This window comes from Sabethes cyaneus, chromosome 3 (assembly GCF_943734655.1).
Source record: "Sabethes cyaneus chromosome 3, idSabCyanKW18_F2, whole genome shotgun sequence".
NCBI classification, from domain to species: domain Eukaryota; kingdom Metazoa; phylum Arthropoda; class Insecta; order Diptera; family Culicidae; genus Sabethes; species Sabethes cyaneus.
This window is the reverse complement of record NC_071355.1, coordinates 237,675,970-237,694,568: the sequence shown is the minus strand read 5'-3', so window position 1 is coordinate 237,694,568 and position 18,599 is coordinate 237,675,970. Positions and strand designations below refer to the sequence as shown.

At 39.8% G+C, this 18,599-nt stretch overlaps 1 protein-coding gene across 1 annotated transcript in view; it reads right to left on the bottom strand.

Moving 5' to 3' along the window:
- The window catches only part of LOC128740943 (protein dachsous-like), a 41,676-nt gene extending 25,729 nt beyond the window's left edge, over nucleotides 1-15,947 (bottom strand). The window contains exons 1-3 of the mRNA XM_053836519.1: nucleotides 15,930-15,947; nucleotides 15,524-15,640; nucleotides 315-374 (exon numbers count right to left, since the gene is read on the bottom strand). Of these exons, the coding sequence (XP_053692494.1) occupies nucleotides 315-374; nucleotides 15,524-15,640; nucleotides 15,930-15,947 (195 nt within the window). The remainder of the gene's footprint in view (nucleotides 1-314; nucleotides 375-15,523; nucleotides 15,641-15,929) is intronic.
- Between the last annotated feature and the right edge of the window lie 2,652 nt (nucleotides 15,948-18,599).

Below are 18,599 nucleotides of genomic sequence, written 5' to 3'. Positions count from 1 at the left end.
AATCCTCCTGCTCGGTCTGAGTGGACCGTCTGGCCCGCCAACCATCAGCCAACCGCCGAGCCACCAGAGCGTTTTGACAAAGCGACGCACGGGGCAGTGTGCGTTCCCGAAAATTTGCTTATCGCCGTCCGGGGCAGATAAGCACTTTCCATGCGCGCCCGGTTGCTTCCTTAATAATGGTGGCCTAGGCTTAAGGCCGTGCGTTGCGTTGCGACTCCGCTGGCGAGGCACGAGACTAGCCGGTTTAGCCCGAGCGATGACGATATCAACGATTCAGAATGGCGGAGGCATGTTTATCTAAATCTTTCACTCACCGCGTCCCGCTGCTGCTGCTGCCGCTGCTGGCTGGTGTCCAAAGGAATCGAAATACAGTGCTACACTGTACGAAAAAGTCGTGTAAGTTTAGCAAACGTTTGGTTTCAATTTCCAACGTTCGATTCGTGCGGTGTTCAAGGATGATTCCAAAACGAGAAATGTACGAAATTGAAGGCAAAATATCTCAAACTGGCTATTAAATTTATAAATAGGAGCAAACTAGTTGGTTAGTCCAGCCAGAGATTAGAGACGGACAGACCGTTTCTCGCTCGCGCTCGCGAACAGCGATTAAGATTTCGTACCCGGATGATGGCCATCCGATTCGATCCGATGGACGACAAGCAACCAACAGCACGCACCAATAAATAACGTGTTGGACTCCGGGCCTTTTTCCTTCCCACTTTTTCTTGCACGTTTTCAACCTTTCTTTCCGTGACACTTGGAATTGGATCGAAACTGTGAGCTGTGAGGAGAAATTTGATTCTTGTGCGCTAAGCAAAAGGTTACATTTTTTTTTTCGGTTTAATCCGCACAGCGGCTTTGTTTCGGGAATGTGAAGTAAAGGACGTTTACATTACTCTTGCACAATCTGGCGTTTTCATTAATGTTTTTTTCCACTGACACATTTGAACATTTTTTGTTCTAAATTTTGGATTAAACTGTGACTAAAAGTGTTCTAAAAATGGGGCTAAGAGGGTTATATATTAGAAAAAAAGTACCTTGGAGTTTTTGATGGGATGGAAAGCCACATTCAATTAGGTCCACATTCAATGACGCAATAGAAAATTTCAATACCTGAAAAGAAATAGAAGATAAAACGTTTGATTAGTACATGAATTCTGAGCCTATTTGAGCTATTTTGTGCAAACGGTTTCCCAAAGTTATCAGGAAATTTAGCTAATGTTTTGTCAGAACAAGAAGGTAATTATACTAATTTATAATAATATAGAGATTATATGAGCTAACTATAAGCAACTTAATACATGTTATTATTCATAACAGCAACTCTGACCTGAAGGTGGATTTTCAGGCATCAAAGCATGCTTTGGAATTGCTTCGCACAAAATCGACCTCTTTCGACCGGACTGCAAACGAGGTAAGTCTTGCAAGTTGGTACACTTGCTGAACAGTAGTTTTGCATAAATTGCAGCTGTTTTTCTTTAGAAATTTTAGAAAGAAACTGAGTAGAACGCATGAAGTATATCATATACCATAGGAAGTTGATCGAACTAGACAACGGAACGCAAGGATGGCCCAAATCGTTGTCACAGATTTAAACTGTGCCCTCACGAAGAGTCATTATCAACGACTTTCTGTACGGGACATTAAAACCGCGTGAAAGCACCCTTTAAAAGTGAAGTCGAACCATGCTTGTTCAGCTATCGTTAGGGATGAACTGGTGAGTTCGGTAAAAGCTATATTCTAACCTAAATGTCACTACTCCAGCCAGGAACGAAACCACCGGACTTCGTAGTAATCGAAGATGATGAAGTTGACTAGGTAAAGTACACCAAAGTACCTTACCTTGCAGTGTTCTCATAGGAAGCATACGGAATTTTCGTTAAATGGAATTCCGAAATAGAAAAAAAAACTTTCTGACTGCTAAGAAACTCTCCGTCAGAGCAATACTCGTGCCAAATGCATGAAAATTTTTCTTACGACGCTACGGCTAGCCGCACTTGACATAACTGCAAGAGTGTAATTACGGTAATTTTATATCAGATCAAAGTAATTCAGTAATTCCGAGCGAAAATATACAAATACATATATCCACCGTGGCTTACGCCACTCTGCACCTTTTGTACTCTATATTCAGCGATTATTATACAAACAATATTTATCGACTAATCGCAACGCACAACGATGCGCTCTGTTTATAAAAGCCAAAAACATTGAGGGCGGTCCGTTCAGTAAAAGGATTCAACGCTGCTCATCACTATTGTGCTAATGGAAAGCTTACTATTCTTTAATGTAAATACACTGTGTAACAAACAACGCATATTGGACGTTTATCACATTAATTAACAAAAAAGGCAGAATACTCCGCTCCTAGTGACAAACGTAGTGCAATTTGCTTCCAAATGCTAAAAACACGGATCTTTGCAAGAACTTCCTACGTAATTTAATGTGAAGTCTGTGTTGGAAAACCATGATTATCGATGTTGTAAAATTAACCCACATCATAATAATGGTTTTCTCATTAAACACATTGCTTTTTGATTCATTTTACATTCATTTTCCTATTTCTCAACAACTGATTTACTGGCCATTTACTCTATTGCACCAAAAGCAGAGGCGCATTTCTAATCAATTAATGTGAAAAACTTTAAAATGCACCAAGAAGCTGCCCGGTCTCAGAACTACGACCGTTGTTATATTAGTTTTAGTTAGATATCTGTCTACTTTTTCGATTTGGGAATTTCAAACCTTCTCTGAGGAAACGATTCACCACAGTCGCTGTCGGATTAGTGAGACCGCTCATGCTAGAATATGCAAAATCGACAACGATTTGAAACCGACATACTAACCAACCGACATAAAATCGTCGCAATCATGTCCCATTTGCCATTCAAAGCATTTTCCTACACCAGATGAGGAACTTCATTTTAGTTATAAGCCTTTGCATGCGACAATCAACATTATTTAATTGATTGCTGCACATTTCGTATAGAGTGGGGGAATTAATACCGGGCAAGTAAGAAAACCGGACGATAAACTTCATTTTAAACGGAGGAAAGCAGAACTTCAAAACGTTCTACTGCGTGAATTCTATGCACACGTCGATATCCCTAAACAAGGAGGCGCTGGATCGACAACAACATTGTGATCATTGTGCCGTAAACTACTATCTGAGCCAAAAAAACTTGCATTGACTTTCGGTCTTAACTGATAATAAACAGCTTGGGCACGGTAAATCTGAAGGATTTTGATCAACTGTACGATGAAACTTATAAGATGTAATGTCAAAAAAGATTATTGGTATCCCGTGCCAGCTGAATTTCATAAAATTCTAGTACACTCTACCAAAATAATAGCAGCTCTTCGTTTTATCGTCCAGATTTATGGGAGAAGTTTCAGTTTCAGAATTACCGAGTAAAAGTTGGGAAAATTCCTTTTAATTCTACTCTATTTTTGAGCAAACTTCAGAGGCCAGAAACAAATTTTATAGAAATGACCGACTTTTTTTACGCACGAAAAATCTCCACAGCTTCAAATATTGCGGATCTTCAAAAAATTTTATCGTTAGAGCATTGAAGCTAGACCAAATTGATGTCCTGAACGTAAAATGAACTCGTAGCAAAGAGCAAGCCGATTATATCGATAAATCTAAGAAAATACACGAAACTGAAGTCTTGTATAAAACTGAGGAATATTCATGCATGTAATGTGACGTAGCAATTTTCAGAGCGATGAATCAAAGAATCGCTCAAAGATCTTCGTTAGTTAGCTGCTTGCAATTCTCTATAAACTTTTGGCTGTATTGCTATAATGTATGTTTGTTCGATTTGATCGACGTTTTTCAGCTAAATAATTATAAAAAATTTTAAATATCAGTTGGTCCGGACGTTTCGAGCTACTCCTTGTTTTCGCTCATCATCTGCGGACACTAAAACACTATATTAAGCACATTTACAACATAAAACATACTACCAATTTTTGACTTACACTTTTTTCGTCCATTAGGTTCTACTTGGTTTATCTTAATTGTCTTAAATATCTGCCTAACTTATCACCTAGACCGGCAACATAGGGAATTGTCACGAATTGTTGAGCTGTTTTTTTGTTTGGTACTTCTAACGTATTCTAACGTTAGCTTTTTTGTGGCGAAAAAAGAATGGTTTTATCCCAGCAGCGGGTTCCAGAGTTATTGATCAATATATCTCTTTACTCCTAAAAAAGTAGGGTAAAATGCTTTTTTTTTTGGCAAAAACTGCTGGCAATAAATGTGTGCCGTAAACAAACATCACTTCTTTGGATCCTTACAAAAATAGCTTTCTTGTGCTATCAAAAGATTGATTCTAGCGATTCTAGCCCAGCGGCATTTGGAGATCTTGAAATAAAGGACTTTCTTGCAAAAAAAAATCCCTACTGTGCATCGTTGGTCGACCGACTCGAACGCAAAGTCCACAGACACGTTTGTGAAGAGAGAAACTACGTCCAAAAAGAACAGAATTATAATGTATGAAAATAACCAAAAAGCAATGCGCCAAGATATCTTCCTTTAAGCTATATAGGGAACATTAGTCAAGTAATATTTCCTATTTTCTGCTTTGCTTAACAATTCTTTCGATGGAGACTGGGTGTGGGACACAGTGACACAGACACTGGAACTGGAACGTCGGGATCGGGATACTAAAACAGTTATAATTGGACTGGGATATTTGGACTGGAATATAGAGAATCGTAATTGCAACACTGCGACTGAGACATTAGAGCTGGAACTGGGCCTGAGGGGACACATGAAATGTGATACTCAGACAATTGCACCTGGACTGGAACACTAGAAGTGAATCACTGGGACTGGGACACTGAGACTGGGGCACTGTGACTAGCACTATGTGAATGGAACACTTGGATTGAGACACTGGAACTAAAATACTGGGACTGGTACTGGGATACTTGGTCAGGAACACTTCCCTAGTAGCACACTATAAGTCAATTTAGTTGAATGACAACAACCACAACAACTTTGTAACAAGCGTGCTAGTTGGGTTGGACGACTAGGACAGTGGAACTGGGACTGGGACTGAAGCACTTAGACAACAATACTGGGACTAGGACACTGGAACACTAGGACTGGTACATTGAGACTATGACACTGAGATTTGGACACAGCAACTGGGACACTGAGAATGGGACACTGGAACTCAAACACTCCGACAGGGACACTGTGACTGGAACGCTTGGACTGATACTTTTTTACATGAGGATATTGGGACATTACACATGGGACACCGGGATTGCGACACTGAGATTGGGACGGTGAAACAGGGAGACAGAGATTGAGACGCTGACTGGAATGGAGACTGGAATATTGGGAATCTGTAACTGGGACATTGAAACTTTAACCACAGACAAACAGACGAGACACTCGCGTTAATTCCATCGTCCAATCAAAAACCACTCATTTTTCAAAAAAGCATGTTTCGCAACATGGCTACACCGCGGCGCGTGAGTGTTGCTTCGAGTTTTCAGTATAAAACCATTCAAATGTAAAAACCCTACAGCATAAAACCCTGCAAATGCAAGCTACTCCGCGACATGCATAACAGAGGGTGCTAGTGTGCAAGCAAAATGTGTAGGACGATGGTTTTTAAAGGATTTTCTTCTATGTGTCATGTCAGTTCATCAGTGCTTTAACATTGAAATTTGGACACTGGGATATGGACACTGGCATTAAGATTCTGAGATTGGGGCACTGGAACTGGGACACTGAATTTGAAACACTGGGGTTGGTACTGAAACACAAACATTGAGACATTGAGACAGGAACACTGGGACTCTGGGAATGTGGCACTAGAATTGGAACACTGGGATAGGGCCACTGGGACCAAGGCTCTGACATTGGGGCACTATGACTGGGATACTGGGACCAAGACACTGAGTTTAGGATACTGGGACTAAAACACTAACAGTAGGACACTGGAACTGGAACACTGGGACTAGGGCTTGGATACTGGGATTGCCGCTTTGAGATTGGGACACTGGGATCCAAACACGGGTGTTGGAACACTAAAACTGGACCAGGGAACTATAGAATAGGGACGCTGTGACTGAACCCCTTGGACTGGGTCATTGGAACTGGGATTCTAGGACTAAGACACTGAGTTTGGGACACTGGGACTAGGAGAATGAGGTTAAGACATCGAGACTGGAGTATTGGAATACTGAGACGGCAACAGTGGGAATGGGACACTGAGAGTGGGACACTGGGACTGGGACACTAGGACTAAGTCACTGAGTTTGGGGCACTGGGCCCATACGGACAATGAGACTGGAGTATTGGAATACTGGGGCATTGCCCAGCTAGCATTTTCATAAGTATAAAAAAGGCAAAAATCAGCATTACGTACAGATATACATGCTAAATAAATCGTATTTCATGCGCAAAATTGGCATATCCGTACTATTTTGGAGGCGATATACGTGATTACGAATAATTTTGAGCGTTACGACTATATAAGTATTTATATACGATAATATCCGATTAAGCGCGAGTCGCTCCGTACTACTCTACGATTTTGTGCTGAAAATCGTATGTATATCAGTCATTATCATTATATACGACAAAAAATCAACTTGATCCAACTTTATCCAGTTTTAGTTACGATTTCGAGTATGTTAGGAGATATTTACGATAGTTTTCGTACATTGATATACGAGTTGGTGCTAGCTGGGTGAGACGGCAACAGTGGGAATGGGACACTGGGGTTGCGACTTTGGGCCTGGGACCCAGGGATAGGGTCACTGATACTAAAACATTGAGACTAGAAAACTTGGACTGGGGCATTAGGATTAGGATACTGGGTCATTGGGACTGGAACACTAGGACTAAGACACTGACCCAGTAAGTGGGCCCTGTAATCACAACGTTACCGAGTCTGCCATGACAAGCGAGTGGTCGTGAGTTCGAATCCTAGTAGAATCAGGCCATTCGATGTTAAGTGACTTTATTCTCAGGTCCCACCAAATTCTTTCTTCCTGCATTTACCAACAATGAAGCCTCTTACCAGGACAAGTTGTAACTAGTCTCCGCATTTCCTGGCTAGAGAGCATCGTTGAAAGTAGTGAAAACTAGACAAAGAATGACGCTTTAGCACGGATAATAAGCAGTTCACTCACTCTATAGCGATACTACAAAAAGAACGAAGTGCGGAATACAACATTTGGACGATATTACAATTGATCAAAATATTGCTCGTAGCGATAATGTCCACCCAGAAAAAAGACACTGAGCTGGGATACTGTTATACTAGGACAGTGGGAGCGGGACTCTGAGACTAGGACACTTAGACTGGGACTGGAACACTAGAACTATGTCACTGAGTTTGGGACACTGGGATTGACGCACTGGGAAACAGGGATATGGACACTGAGACTGGAATATTGGGACACTGGGCCTGAAACAGTGGGAATGGGATACTGGGGTTGGGACTTTTGGGACTAGGACACAGCGATTGGGAAACTGAGACTGGGATTGGGATACTTTACAACGAGACGGGTACAGTGACAGGGTGTCGATTATCTAGCGAAAATAAAATTCCCTGACTTTTCCAGGTTTTTCCAGGTGTATTTCGAAAAATTCCAGACCCAAAATATCTCCCTCATTTAACTTATCAAAGTGTTTATTTGGCTTAATTGGTTGTTTACTCTTGAATTATCATTTCCTAATGAATTCAATTTTCCTTTTTAATTCAAGTTCAACTTTTTATGCAAAATTTCTATGTGCAATATTAAAATTGATTAGAACTTAATTAACGCACATTGAAATTAAAAAATCAAGCTAAATAAAAATTGCAAGATATCTTTTCGGAAAAAATCCAATAGACTGCTGGTTTATCTGGTTTAGCTGGTTGTCAAAGGGTTGTGGGATGAGCCGTCTTGCCTGTAAGATCACATGTAATGAATGGGTATAGATCCGCTTCAAACATTTAATTATGCAAAACAATAAACATAAAAGTTGGTCTTTAGCTTAGAACATAATTCGAAGATATTTTCTGACACAAAGTCCGATTTGTCTGAGCAGATATTTCGATTTGTTATCAAAATTTGAGGAAACACTTGTTTTGAGGCCAAATGACTCAACGAACATCGCAGCATCGTCGTATTATTTAGAACCTGACCTTCTTCGGCGTTTTATTTGACCCACTTTCAGTCAGCTTTTGATATTCAGGGTTTGCGACTCTATCAAACCTCTGAACGCAGTCGAATTTCGAAGATATGACTGATTTGTTAGACTAAATCAGAATTTTGAAGCTGAGATGGTCTTTCATTCGAATACGCATTAAGCGTAGGTTTTCACTAATGATCGACATAAGAATAAAAATTAAAGTCCGGGTTCTGGCCCATTCAGGTTGAACATCGTAGCAAATTTTCAAAGGCTGATTTTGGTTCAATTTGATTAATCCTCATTCCAGTTACAGTCCGATCTCGGTCCGGAAGTCTGGAATTATCTAGAAGAAAAATTTGCTGGTGTGGCCTTTTTATACCACTTTCCGTACAAAATAAGCAAATTTTCTATCCACAGTTTTTGATCTATAGTAAATATCCAATTAATATCAAAGAACCCAAAATATATTGATAATGATCGATTAGGTGGTGAGCACTTCTCTTTGAAACCAGAATCAATCAAATCGGTTCAACCGTTGTTGAGGTTTTAAAGCAGGTCAGTCGCACATTCATGAAATTTGAACACAGCAGATTGATTGCACGTGAGTAAAAATAACGTCTCGTATTCTATTTGATTTAGGTATACGCGAAGGCCTTGAGTGAAAAGGTGCCAGATATTTAGTAAATGTTATTCTTGCGGAGTATTAACTTTTCCGGTATATTTTCTTCCCATGTCAAAAATCCCTGATTTCAAATGAAATTCCCTGACATTCCCTGACTTTTCCAGGTTGAAACGAATTTCCCTGACATTTCCAGGTTTTCCCTGATTTTCCAGGTAATCGACACCCTGAGTGAGAATGGGACACTGGGACTTGACCACTTGAACTAAGGGGCTCCCAGACTAAGTCACTGGTTTCGTTTCCTTTACAACCAATTACGAAGCATTGAATCGCATTAATTTTATGCCGGGGAACTTGCTATGATGAAGATTTTACTATAAAATGTCAGATTATGGTAAAAATGAATATAGAAATGTTCCGATTTGGTCAGCTCCCGATTTTGTCAGCTCCCGGTTTTGTCTACTCCAGATTTTGTCTTCCCCCGATTTTTTCAGCTTTTTATCCCGATTCTGTCAGCCTATAAATTTTGTTAAACTTTTGTGCTTTTAAACGTGATTTATAACACTTTTCAGCCTGCTTGAAACTATTCTGCTTATCTGGGGAGAGTTTTTGAATAAAATGATGCCTTCTTGCGAGTTATTCGGGGTCAAAATTAGGGTATTTTTATACTAAAAGTTCTATAGTTCCTAAACAAGCAAAGATAGAGATATACTATATTCAGCAATGTTGTGTATTTTTATTATTTGTACAGCAAAACAAAAAAAGTCATACAGCAACTACAAAAAGAGCTAAAATAGAAAAACTGTTTTTAACGATTTTTCATTCATGAGAAATAGAATTTTTCTATCTTTGCTGAAGAGATAGAAGGCTACTGTCTTCAGCAAAATTTCTTGTAATAATATTAATATGCTGTAAAACTTTACAGAACACATCAATGTGTTATATTGAAACTGGAGGATAATCAAAATTTGAATTTCGCTGGACGATAGAACTTTTAATTTTGAGAAACTCTTCCAAAGGTTCCATAACCCTTTGGGCACGGAGGGTTTTAGCTACGATATTTTTGGTTTTTGGATCAATATAAATTTTTTTATCTCTCGAGATACCAAAACCAGTATATTCTATACATTGCAACAACTGTTTGCTAAATTTAGCAACCTACACAATTGTGTGAGTTCGGCCTTATCTTATACCATTGCACTATGGGCAAAAACGGGCCGAAAAAACGGACGCAATTAAGATATGGCCTGCAGGCTGATAAAATGTACGTGATCTTATGTAAAATTTTCCGGAGAATCGCATGGTGCTCACCGCTTTCCTGTATGTCATCGGAAAGTGCCCCATTTTGCTCATTTTCCCCTATTTTTGCCATTTTTTACCCTTTTTGGACTATACCAAACCAGGCTTTGAAAAAACAAAACATGAAAACCTAATTATTTTGTGTAAAGAAGACCACAGAGTTGAATAGGGTTGACCCCGTTTAGTTTGGAGCGAGATCATCGCTTCCAGGCTCATATACTTCAGCTTCTGCAGCAGCGGAACGGTTGCTACGTAGCTATGGAAATACGCGCAGCTTTTTGCAAGTTAAGTTTTTACTAACCTTAATAGAATAGATAGATATAGATAGAAAAAAAAAAAAATCCAATTTGTCTTAGAAAATCCCGTAGTTGAATACATCATTTGCCACAATTCTTTATTATTTTACAATTTATAAATGACCAGTTTTAGGTTCCGGTGGTACTCTAAACGGAAGTTCCGTAGTGTGGAGCATGAACGAATGCTCTACAGTATAATATATTCATTCTTACTGACTCAAAATGAGATGGCAGCAGCAGATTCCGTTTTATTTTATCTGTTACTTATGACGTGAAAAAATAATCCCACTTCGATCTGGAATATCACGGGGAAAATGGATCCAAAATTTGCTAATATATTTTTTCATTGAAGGTCAATCTAAGGTGGTTCTTTGAAGACAAGTTGTATAAAAATCGATCAAAAAATAGCAAAGATAGAGCCAAAAGTGTAACGGCAAGTACTCTAATTTTTGAAGTCCCGGCGGGAACGTAAAGGTAAAAGTAGGTATACAATAAGGCCGAACCTACACAATTGTGTAGGTATAAAAACAATATGCATAAGTAAGTTGTAAAAGTTATTTTCCGTAAATTTTTAATTACATCAATTAGAAATACTTAGTACCAATAATTTTTTATTCAAGCAATTTCGAAATACGGATCCAATAAGAAAATACGACAGATAAAACTTTTTGCTGTTTTCACAAGATTTTGAAGACTAGACAATAATTAATCCAACCACAAAAGAAAACTTCTTTTCAGCTATTTTCTATTTTTTCTACGAGTTACGATGTTTACACAAGAGATTGGTGCCATATATGTAAAAGTACGACGTTTAGAAAGGAAAGGAAAATTTTCTAAAAGTAATCATATCTCACCCACACAATTGTGTGGGCTCGGGCTTAAAGGGATAAACCTAAAATCAAGTTTTCTCGCTCAAAGCTAATGCGCACCAAAAAAGGTTCTCGATCAGTGTGCTGTGGACGGTTCATTGAGCATTCGGTTGACCAAATGAGGGTTAAAATTTAATTTTTAGTAGAAGTCTTCGATATCTTAGGTCTTAAGTCTTGAACTTTGAAAAAAAAATTCGAAAAAAATTTTTCCCGATTTTGTCAGTTTCCCCATTTGGTCAACCCAAAATTCAACAAGAGGCTGACAAAATTGGAGCTTTACTGTATTATTAGCATATTTTCGATGGTCAATGATGCGAAAATATCTAGTCAATTTCATGCTGAATTTTTTATCCATGTATATTTATGCTTGCTACCTTGGTTACGTGTCAACAAACGACTACTGCCGTGGATTTGTAATTGCAATCGAAAAGACTTAAAGTTTTCTTGTCACACTTAGGCAACATCAGAGCTTTATTTGCATCAAGTTAACCTTCGCAAGTAGAAAACTCGCGCAAAAGTGAAAATATAATGGTGAATTTTTTGCTGTGAACGATTCTCAGCATGTATTTAGTGAAATTTATGACAGAAACAAAAGTAATAGAACATATAGAATGCAATATTTAGTGCTTTGAGTTGAAAATCTTCTTAACACTAGCATATATAGTTAAACCAATGCTTTGGTCAGACCTTGGAACCTATCCCAGGGTCGTTTTTTAATATAACATTCGTATCATCTTGTGGTATGCTCGGTTCCCTTCCGTTGGACGAGTCAATCAATCAGTGGTTGGGTGTGATCGGTCGTTAATCGACACCTCCATCAAAGGTTGGCTATTTATAGTGTTCTCGATTTAAATCAATGTGTTAGGAAGCACTTCGTCACCTGAGAGTTTAACCGTAAGCAGAAGGGTCGGGTTTTGTCGGTTTTAATTGTTCTGATCATACGTTCCCAGCTTCCTCCCATGTGGAGTAAGTTTTTCAGTTCGATTCTTCCACCTTAAAGTTTGTTTCGCGATCACTACGTGTTTCGATTGGAGAGCCTCGTCGAGCAATTTTAATATTCTTTTTAAGGGCAGGTACGGGGGCCGGCACTCGACCTTCGACTTCGACCACGAACTTCAGACCATTGTTGTCGCAGCTGTCACACTGGCGGCAGCAGTTAGTAAATTTGCTAAATGACAGTTCTGAGTATTGTTTACAGCTACTTAGAACAAGTTTGAGCTTAAGAAACCCTAAATTTTTGGATTGAGTCGTGCACTGCCTAAAAGATGGCCACAATAATAACAGAGGCACACGAAAAAATGATTCTGCAGCATGACAATGCTCGACCTCACGTTGCAAACTACGTTAAGGTGAAGGTCGTCAGAATCCAGTTGCATTTTTTACTGATTTCAGTACTTTCACGACGAGAACAGAGTTGCTAGTGGTAGGAAATAATCTGTTATGAACCATTATGAAACATCGCGTATCTATTTTTGCTGTTGAACGAGATCCGACCCTAATTCTATTACATAAAATGCTGTTTACGGTGAATTTTATTATCAGTATATAATATATAATATATAATATATAAGTATATTTTCGACGCACTGCGCCCGTTAATTTAACAGCGAAAATTATTGGTCAATTTCATGCTCAACGTAAATATGGCATCACTCCACATATACAACCGTTTCCTTGGTAACGTATCAACAACGACGGTCACGGATTCGGAATTGCAATCGAAACGAAGTGAATTTTTTCCTATAAATTCAAGTGAATAGTTTGAGCAAAATCATTATAATATCTTACCAACCAACTGTTCGGGTGGAAAATTAAAGTTTTCTGTGTCTCAAGTTATGTTTCGCGAGTGATGTGACGACTGGAACGGCCGAAAAAAAAAATTTAATGAAAAATCGACGACGAAAAAGTTAAATAGTGATGATTTTTAATTGGGCAGAAATCTCAGTATTTAGTGTATTTTCAGCCACAAAAAGTAATAGAACCTATAGAATGCAATGTTCAGTGCTTCAAGTTGCAAGATCGTATTTCGACTAGCAGGTTAGTTGAACTAATTTTATTTTTTTGTGATGGTTTTTGCGAGTCTATGGGAGCATGCCATACTGACTGCCATAAACGGACTCTGACGACCTTGTCGTTAAAACCTAAACATACAAGTGGGGAAGTTCTACTTTACTCCAGATATTGCGTCGTCCGATTCTCATTTGTTCCGTTCGATGACTCATGGTGTTTGCTGATTGAAGACATGAAGACATTAAAAAATGATTTGATTCTTGTTGGATAGTCTTAAAAGACGAACATTTTTACCGTAAAGGGCAATCCAGCTCTGGCAAAATGATGGGATGAGAAATGTTTGAATGCTTCATTTGTAGTCATTTTTTTTTCACAGTAAAGTTGTATTTTCATAAAAAAAAACAGCAAACACTACGTTGCGCACCTAATAAATGCCTACAGTTTTATTATTTTTCACACGTGCACCAAGAATTCATCCCGGTTAACATGAAACTATTCCTTTTCAAAGGCAGTTTTAAATTGTCTAACATTACCGGTTTATGGATTCATCTGTAAAAAAAAACTTCAGAGATTGTTTATGACGGCAGCTCAGTTGCAGTCTTCTACCAAACCAAGCAACCAAGGTAAACCAGGATCATAAACGAATTCGTTGATTGAAGCAGCCATTCAATCTCAACGCGTGCTGCGATTGAAAGTTTCTGCTGGCACAAAGAACACATGTATATGTACCTAGAAAACTGATGTGTTCTTTGTTGACGCCTATTGTCTCAAAAATTTGCAGCTCTGATTGCTGCCACTAGACATTGAATGCCATTCGGAGAACTATCAAAGCCGATATTGATTGAACGTCCTTTACGAGGAAACGACGGCTGAACCGTCGTTCGTCCCCACACTGAGAAAATGAGACCCGTGGTAATCGGTTTGAAAGACACAGTATCCATATGAAAGATAAAAAAAATATGGACGCATAAAAAAGCTTCATTATTTTCAAACAGATATGAACCTTTGTACATCGGGAAACTTTGATTGTTGCTAGCGGAAGTCGAAATTATGTCTATTTTATGGATCAAATGAAGCTCTGATCAGTCGTAGCTGTCCGTTCGTTTCGCATACACGATGCATAAAGTGATCTGTATCATGCCTATACCGGTGCTTGGCAGTTCAGTGGTGCCATTAAACGAAACGAAACGAAACGAGAGCACGCATTATGAAACGAAATGTTTGCCACTGAATGTTGCGCGTCTGTTTTGTAGAACAGCAATGCAGAAGAGTTGGTGAAAAATGCTTTCAACCGCTCGCTGCCCGCAGGCTCGCTGGTTGAAACAAAACAAAGCAGCCCATGACAACATACAAAAGCAGATGATGCATATTTTGTTGTTAGTTTGCAAAGATTGCACAGAATACAAAGCCTGCTTGTTTGGTTGCCCAAATGGCAACCTCTTATCATTGCCGTTATTATGAATCGTGCTAACACTGGAATGAAGCAGACTAATGTTGAATATTTCGAAAATTTCTTCCGGATATCGTTTTCTGACGAACAGCTTCCGAGTTATGATGCATTAAATTGCAGCAATGATTGGAAAAAATCGTACAAACAATGCACGATACAGTTTATCATGAGATCGTTATCTGACCACTCCGGCAACAGGTTGATGGATAATTCTTTTCAAAAGGTAACGTATTAAAACCTGGATAAAATTTCAAATCAAGCACCTTTTCAGATCGACAAAGGTGCTGGCTGGCTCGAGGAAAAGGAAGCTAGGAACAGGCATTTAGTATTCTGAACAGAAACAAGAAATAAAAATCTTTTTAAGGAAGCACTCCACCCTGTGTATCATGCACAATCAGTTCATCGGAATTCGAAAAAATAAAAAAAAACCAACCATCATAAAACGAAAGCGTACCTCAATGCCAAGATTACACACTTCAAGTCAGCTCAATCCGCACCGAACACACCCGGCCTGCTGCTGTTCTTTTCTTCTACAAATCGCAGTGAGCAGCAACTAAACCAAAACAAAAAAAAAAGACAGCTAGTAAAGCTAATAAAAACAACATTTATGTGCCTGCTTTGATGAACAACACTATAAAAATGTGTTTCCTAGAACCAACCGATGGCGATGGATGGCGATGATGGTGCGCACCCGCTCGGATCCGACCAACACTGTGTGTTGCTGAATAGAAAAACCCGCGATCAAAGCTGGGCCCAGCAGCGACCCTGCAGGATATGGACGAACCTGTCCGTCCGTCCCTACGTACCTACATACATGCACACATAGATATTTACATAGTGGGCTGTACACGAGGTGCCGATAACATCTTTCTTCAACACTGCATGCTCCTTCCGTGCTCTGGTCATGGAGTGCTGCGATTGTTGTTGTTGTTGCTGCTGCCGCTGCCGCTGCTGCGCCGTAAAGACCCAAACGACAGCGCAAGACACGAACCCTCCTAGTCTCACAATTACTTCCCATATTTTCTCCCATTAGCGAAGTTAATTTCGAATTGTTTCATCCCAGAATAAAACGTAGTATAATTAGACACACCTTACACCATCGGCTTGGCATCGGAACAATCTGATTAGCCCGCGCATGCAGAGGAATGCCCCGGCCGATAAAAAAAAAACTAGAAACTTATTTCACTAATGACGGGGTTTGAAATTTGTGAGAAAATGACAGTTCCCCGGAGACGATTACCTGCGAAAGGTTCATCATTTTGTCATGAATTATCTAACCAAATAGCCGGTTGTGTGCCGTGCCGTGTGCCCCGGGGGCTACAGGAGGGGGTTTCAGTCGTCGTCGTCGTCCGTCGTCCGCCGTCCGTCGTTGTCTCAGCCGTGCCGGACTATATCAATTTCCCATTCCCATTTCCACTTGTCATCATCATCCGTCGTCGTCGTCGTCGTCGTAGTCGGTCCCGGGATCGAGATGACAGACACAGAACGAAAAGTCAGGAACACACTCGGCAGAAGGCAGAAATCGGGATTGCTTTTTTTTATAGCCGCATTTATACAATTTTGTGTGGTGGTCTCGCAGCAACACCCCCACTGCCGTCGTGCTACTTCGTTCGTCGCTCCCAGGTGGCAGAGGAGGCAAGGCATGCTATGTTCTTTCCGTTAGTTTTCGCTGAAAAAAAATGTAATAACGCTGAATAAGAACAAGAGAAAACAATCGGTGGAAATGATTGTCCTTTTTTCTTGGAAAGCGATCAATTCTCAACTGTTGTTTGTCTTTCGTTGTACGTACCTAACCCTATGTCCCTATAATGAAGGTATCGCAATCGAACGGCAAATAAAGTGGCAAATTTGTGGGACAATAATGTTTTCAAACAAACAAAAAAGTAATTTTGTTTTAAAAGTTGTAACTTAAACGCTCATATTTTTCATGCGAAGCAGCAAAAAGTTGTATTGAGGAAATTTTTTAGCGTAGGACTACGTCTTACTGGACGGTAGTTGGCTTGGGGTCATTTCCAAAAAGGTTGTAAATGCTAATCAGCTAATTGTTATATTGAAAAATTAGCCGATATGAACAAGTATATCAATTGAAATCAACTGGTATTAGGGGGCGTCCATAAAGTACGTCACGCTTAGAGGGGGGAGGGGGGGTTGACCTAATCGTGACGATTTGTGACGTAGGGGGGAGGGGGGTATGAAGTTATGTGACGTCACATGAAAAAAATCAAATGGAAAATTTATTCGGGAAATTATAATTTAGCCTTCATTTTAAGACACAACTATTGAAAGCTTCTATAAAATTAACGTACTGATGGATTTTAAAACAAATAGTTAAATTTTTTGAACGAAAACTTTTTTTATGCAGCACTCCACTGAAGAGCTGCTTGAGTACCGTCCTGCCTAAAAGATTTTTGCAACCGCAAATAGCAGTCGCACAAACTCCTGAAGGGTTACGGGATGCTACCAGAGACCCATGGCAATGTTTTCCTTTGATATTCATGCTGAACTCAATCGATGAACAAAAATTCACACCGAAGTTTAACGGCTACTTTTAAGGTTTTTCGGTATAATCTATACTGCCCCTCACTCAAAAGCTCTCTGAAGGATAGAGTTTACGCCACTTACGGATTAAATTTCGCATCTAAAGTAGTATTGCATGATTGCACGATTGAATGAATACACAAAATGACAAAATCCTTCAGAAAAGGTTTTCCAAGGCGTGTTGCTGCAAGACGTCAGCAGGAAGTCCTGATTCTTTCAACTAGATCAGACGAATTTGAGTGGATAGATGTAAAGCGCGTGGATAAGCGCGAAACATTAATCGACGGCACATCAGCGGCTTCTGAAGCGTATCCGATCGCAGCAATTGGAGATCATCTTCGAAATCCGTGAATCGATGACTTATAAGCTCGAAAATTCATTTGATAGCTTTAAATAAAAAGGTTGGAATGAATATTCAATTTTTTTTGTTGTGAAGGGGGGGGGGGTTGCCGTGACGTGACGTACTTTCTCAGGGGGGGTCACGAATGTGTGACGAAATGTGACAAGGGGGGGAGGGGGGTTTAATTCTGGTCAAAATTTGCGTGACGTACTAAATGGATGTCGCCTTAGACACTAACTCATCGCACAAATGTATTCAGAATTACACAAGACAAAATTATCCTCGAAAAAACGAATTCAGAAGTTTGTTCAATTGTTTGCCGTTGCTGATGGCCACCTGCGAACGACATGGGATTATTCCGACCTAACCAATTGACCGACCTAACCTTCCAGTTCCAATACTTAGCAGCAGTTAAATACTGTCACAAATGCTAAATAGACGAGTGCTCTTACACCAACGCGTTTAGCATAATTTTCCTTTCGTAGCAGACGGTGAAGACGACGTACTGGGAACTGGTGAGCCGCACAAGTTAAACAGGAATTTACCATTCCTATAACTTTGCCTCTTTTGCCGTGTCCAGGCATGTTGAAGAACTCTCAATTTACGTTGACTATAATTGAAATATCATTCAGTTAGATAAGCAATAAAATGGCAAGGCTTGAAAAATGAGACGGACAAAAAGTGTACCAGATATGTGTTGCAATACAACAAGGTTACCTCTCCGCAGTGCTGTCAGTTGCTGCCAGGCTTCTGCCGTGCTCTCTATTCTCCAAAAATCTCAATTCTCGGCGTTTTATTGGCAAAGCGCAGAAGCCGAGTCGATTTGCTCTCTCTTAGTCGGATATTACCTTCTCCGAAGCGGCGAGTTTTGTTTTGCTTTTGCAGTGCTTTGCTGCTTTGCTCTGCCTGCGAGTGAGCATCAGTTTGGTTTCATCTCTCTTTTTCTGTCGGAGCGCTACCGAATGCATGCTCTCAAGGTCACGGAGCAAATCGGAGGGACACGGAGCGAATAGTCTCGTATCGCCAGTGTGC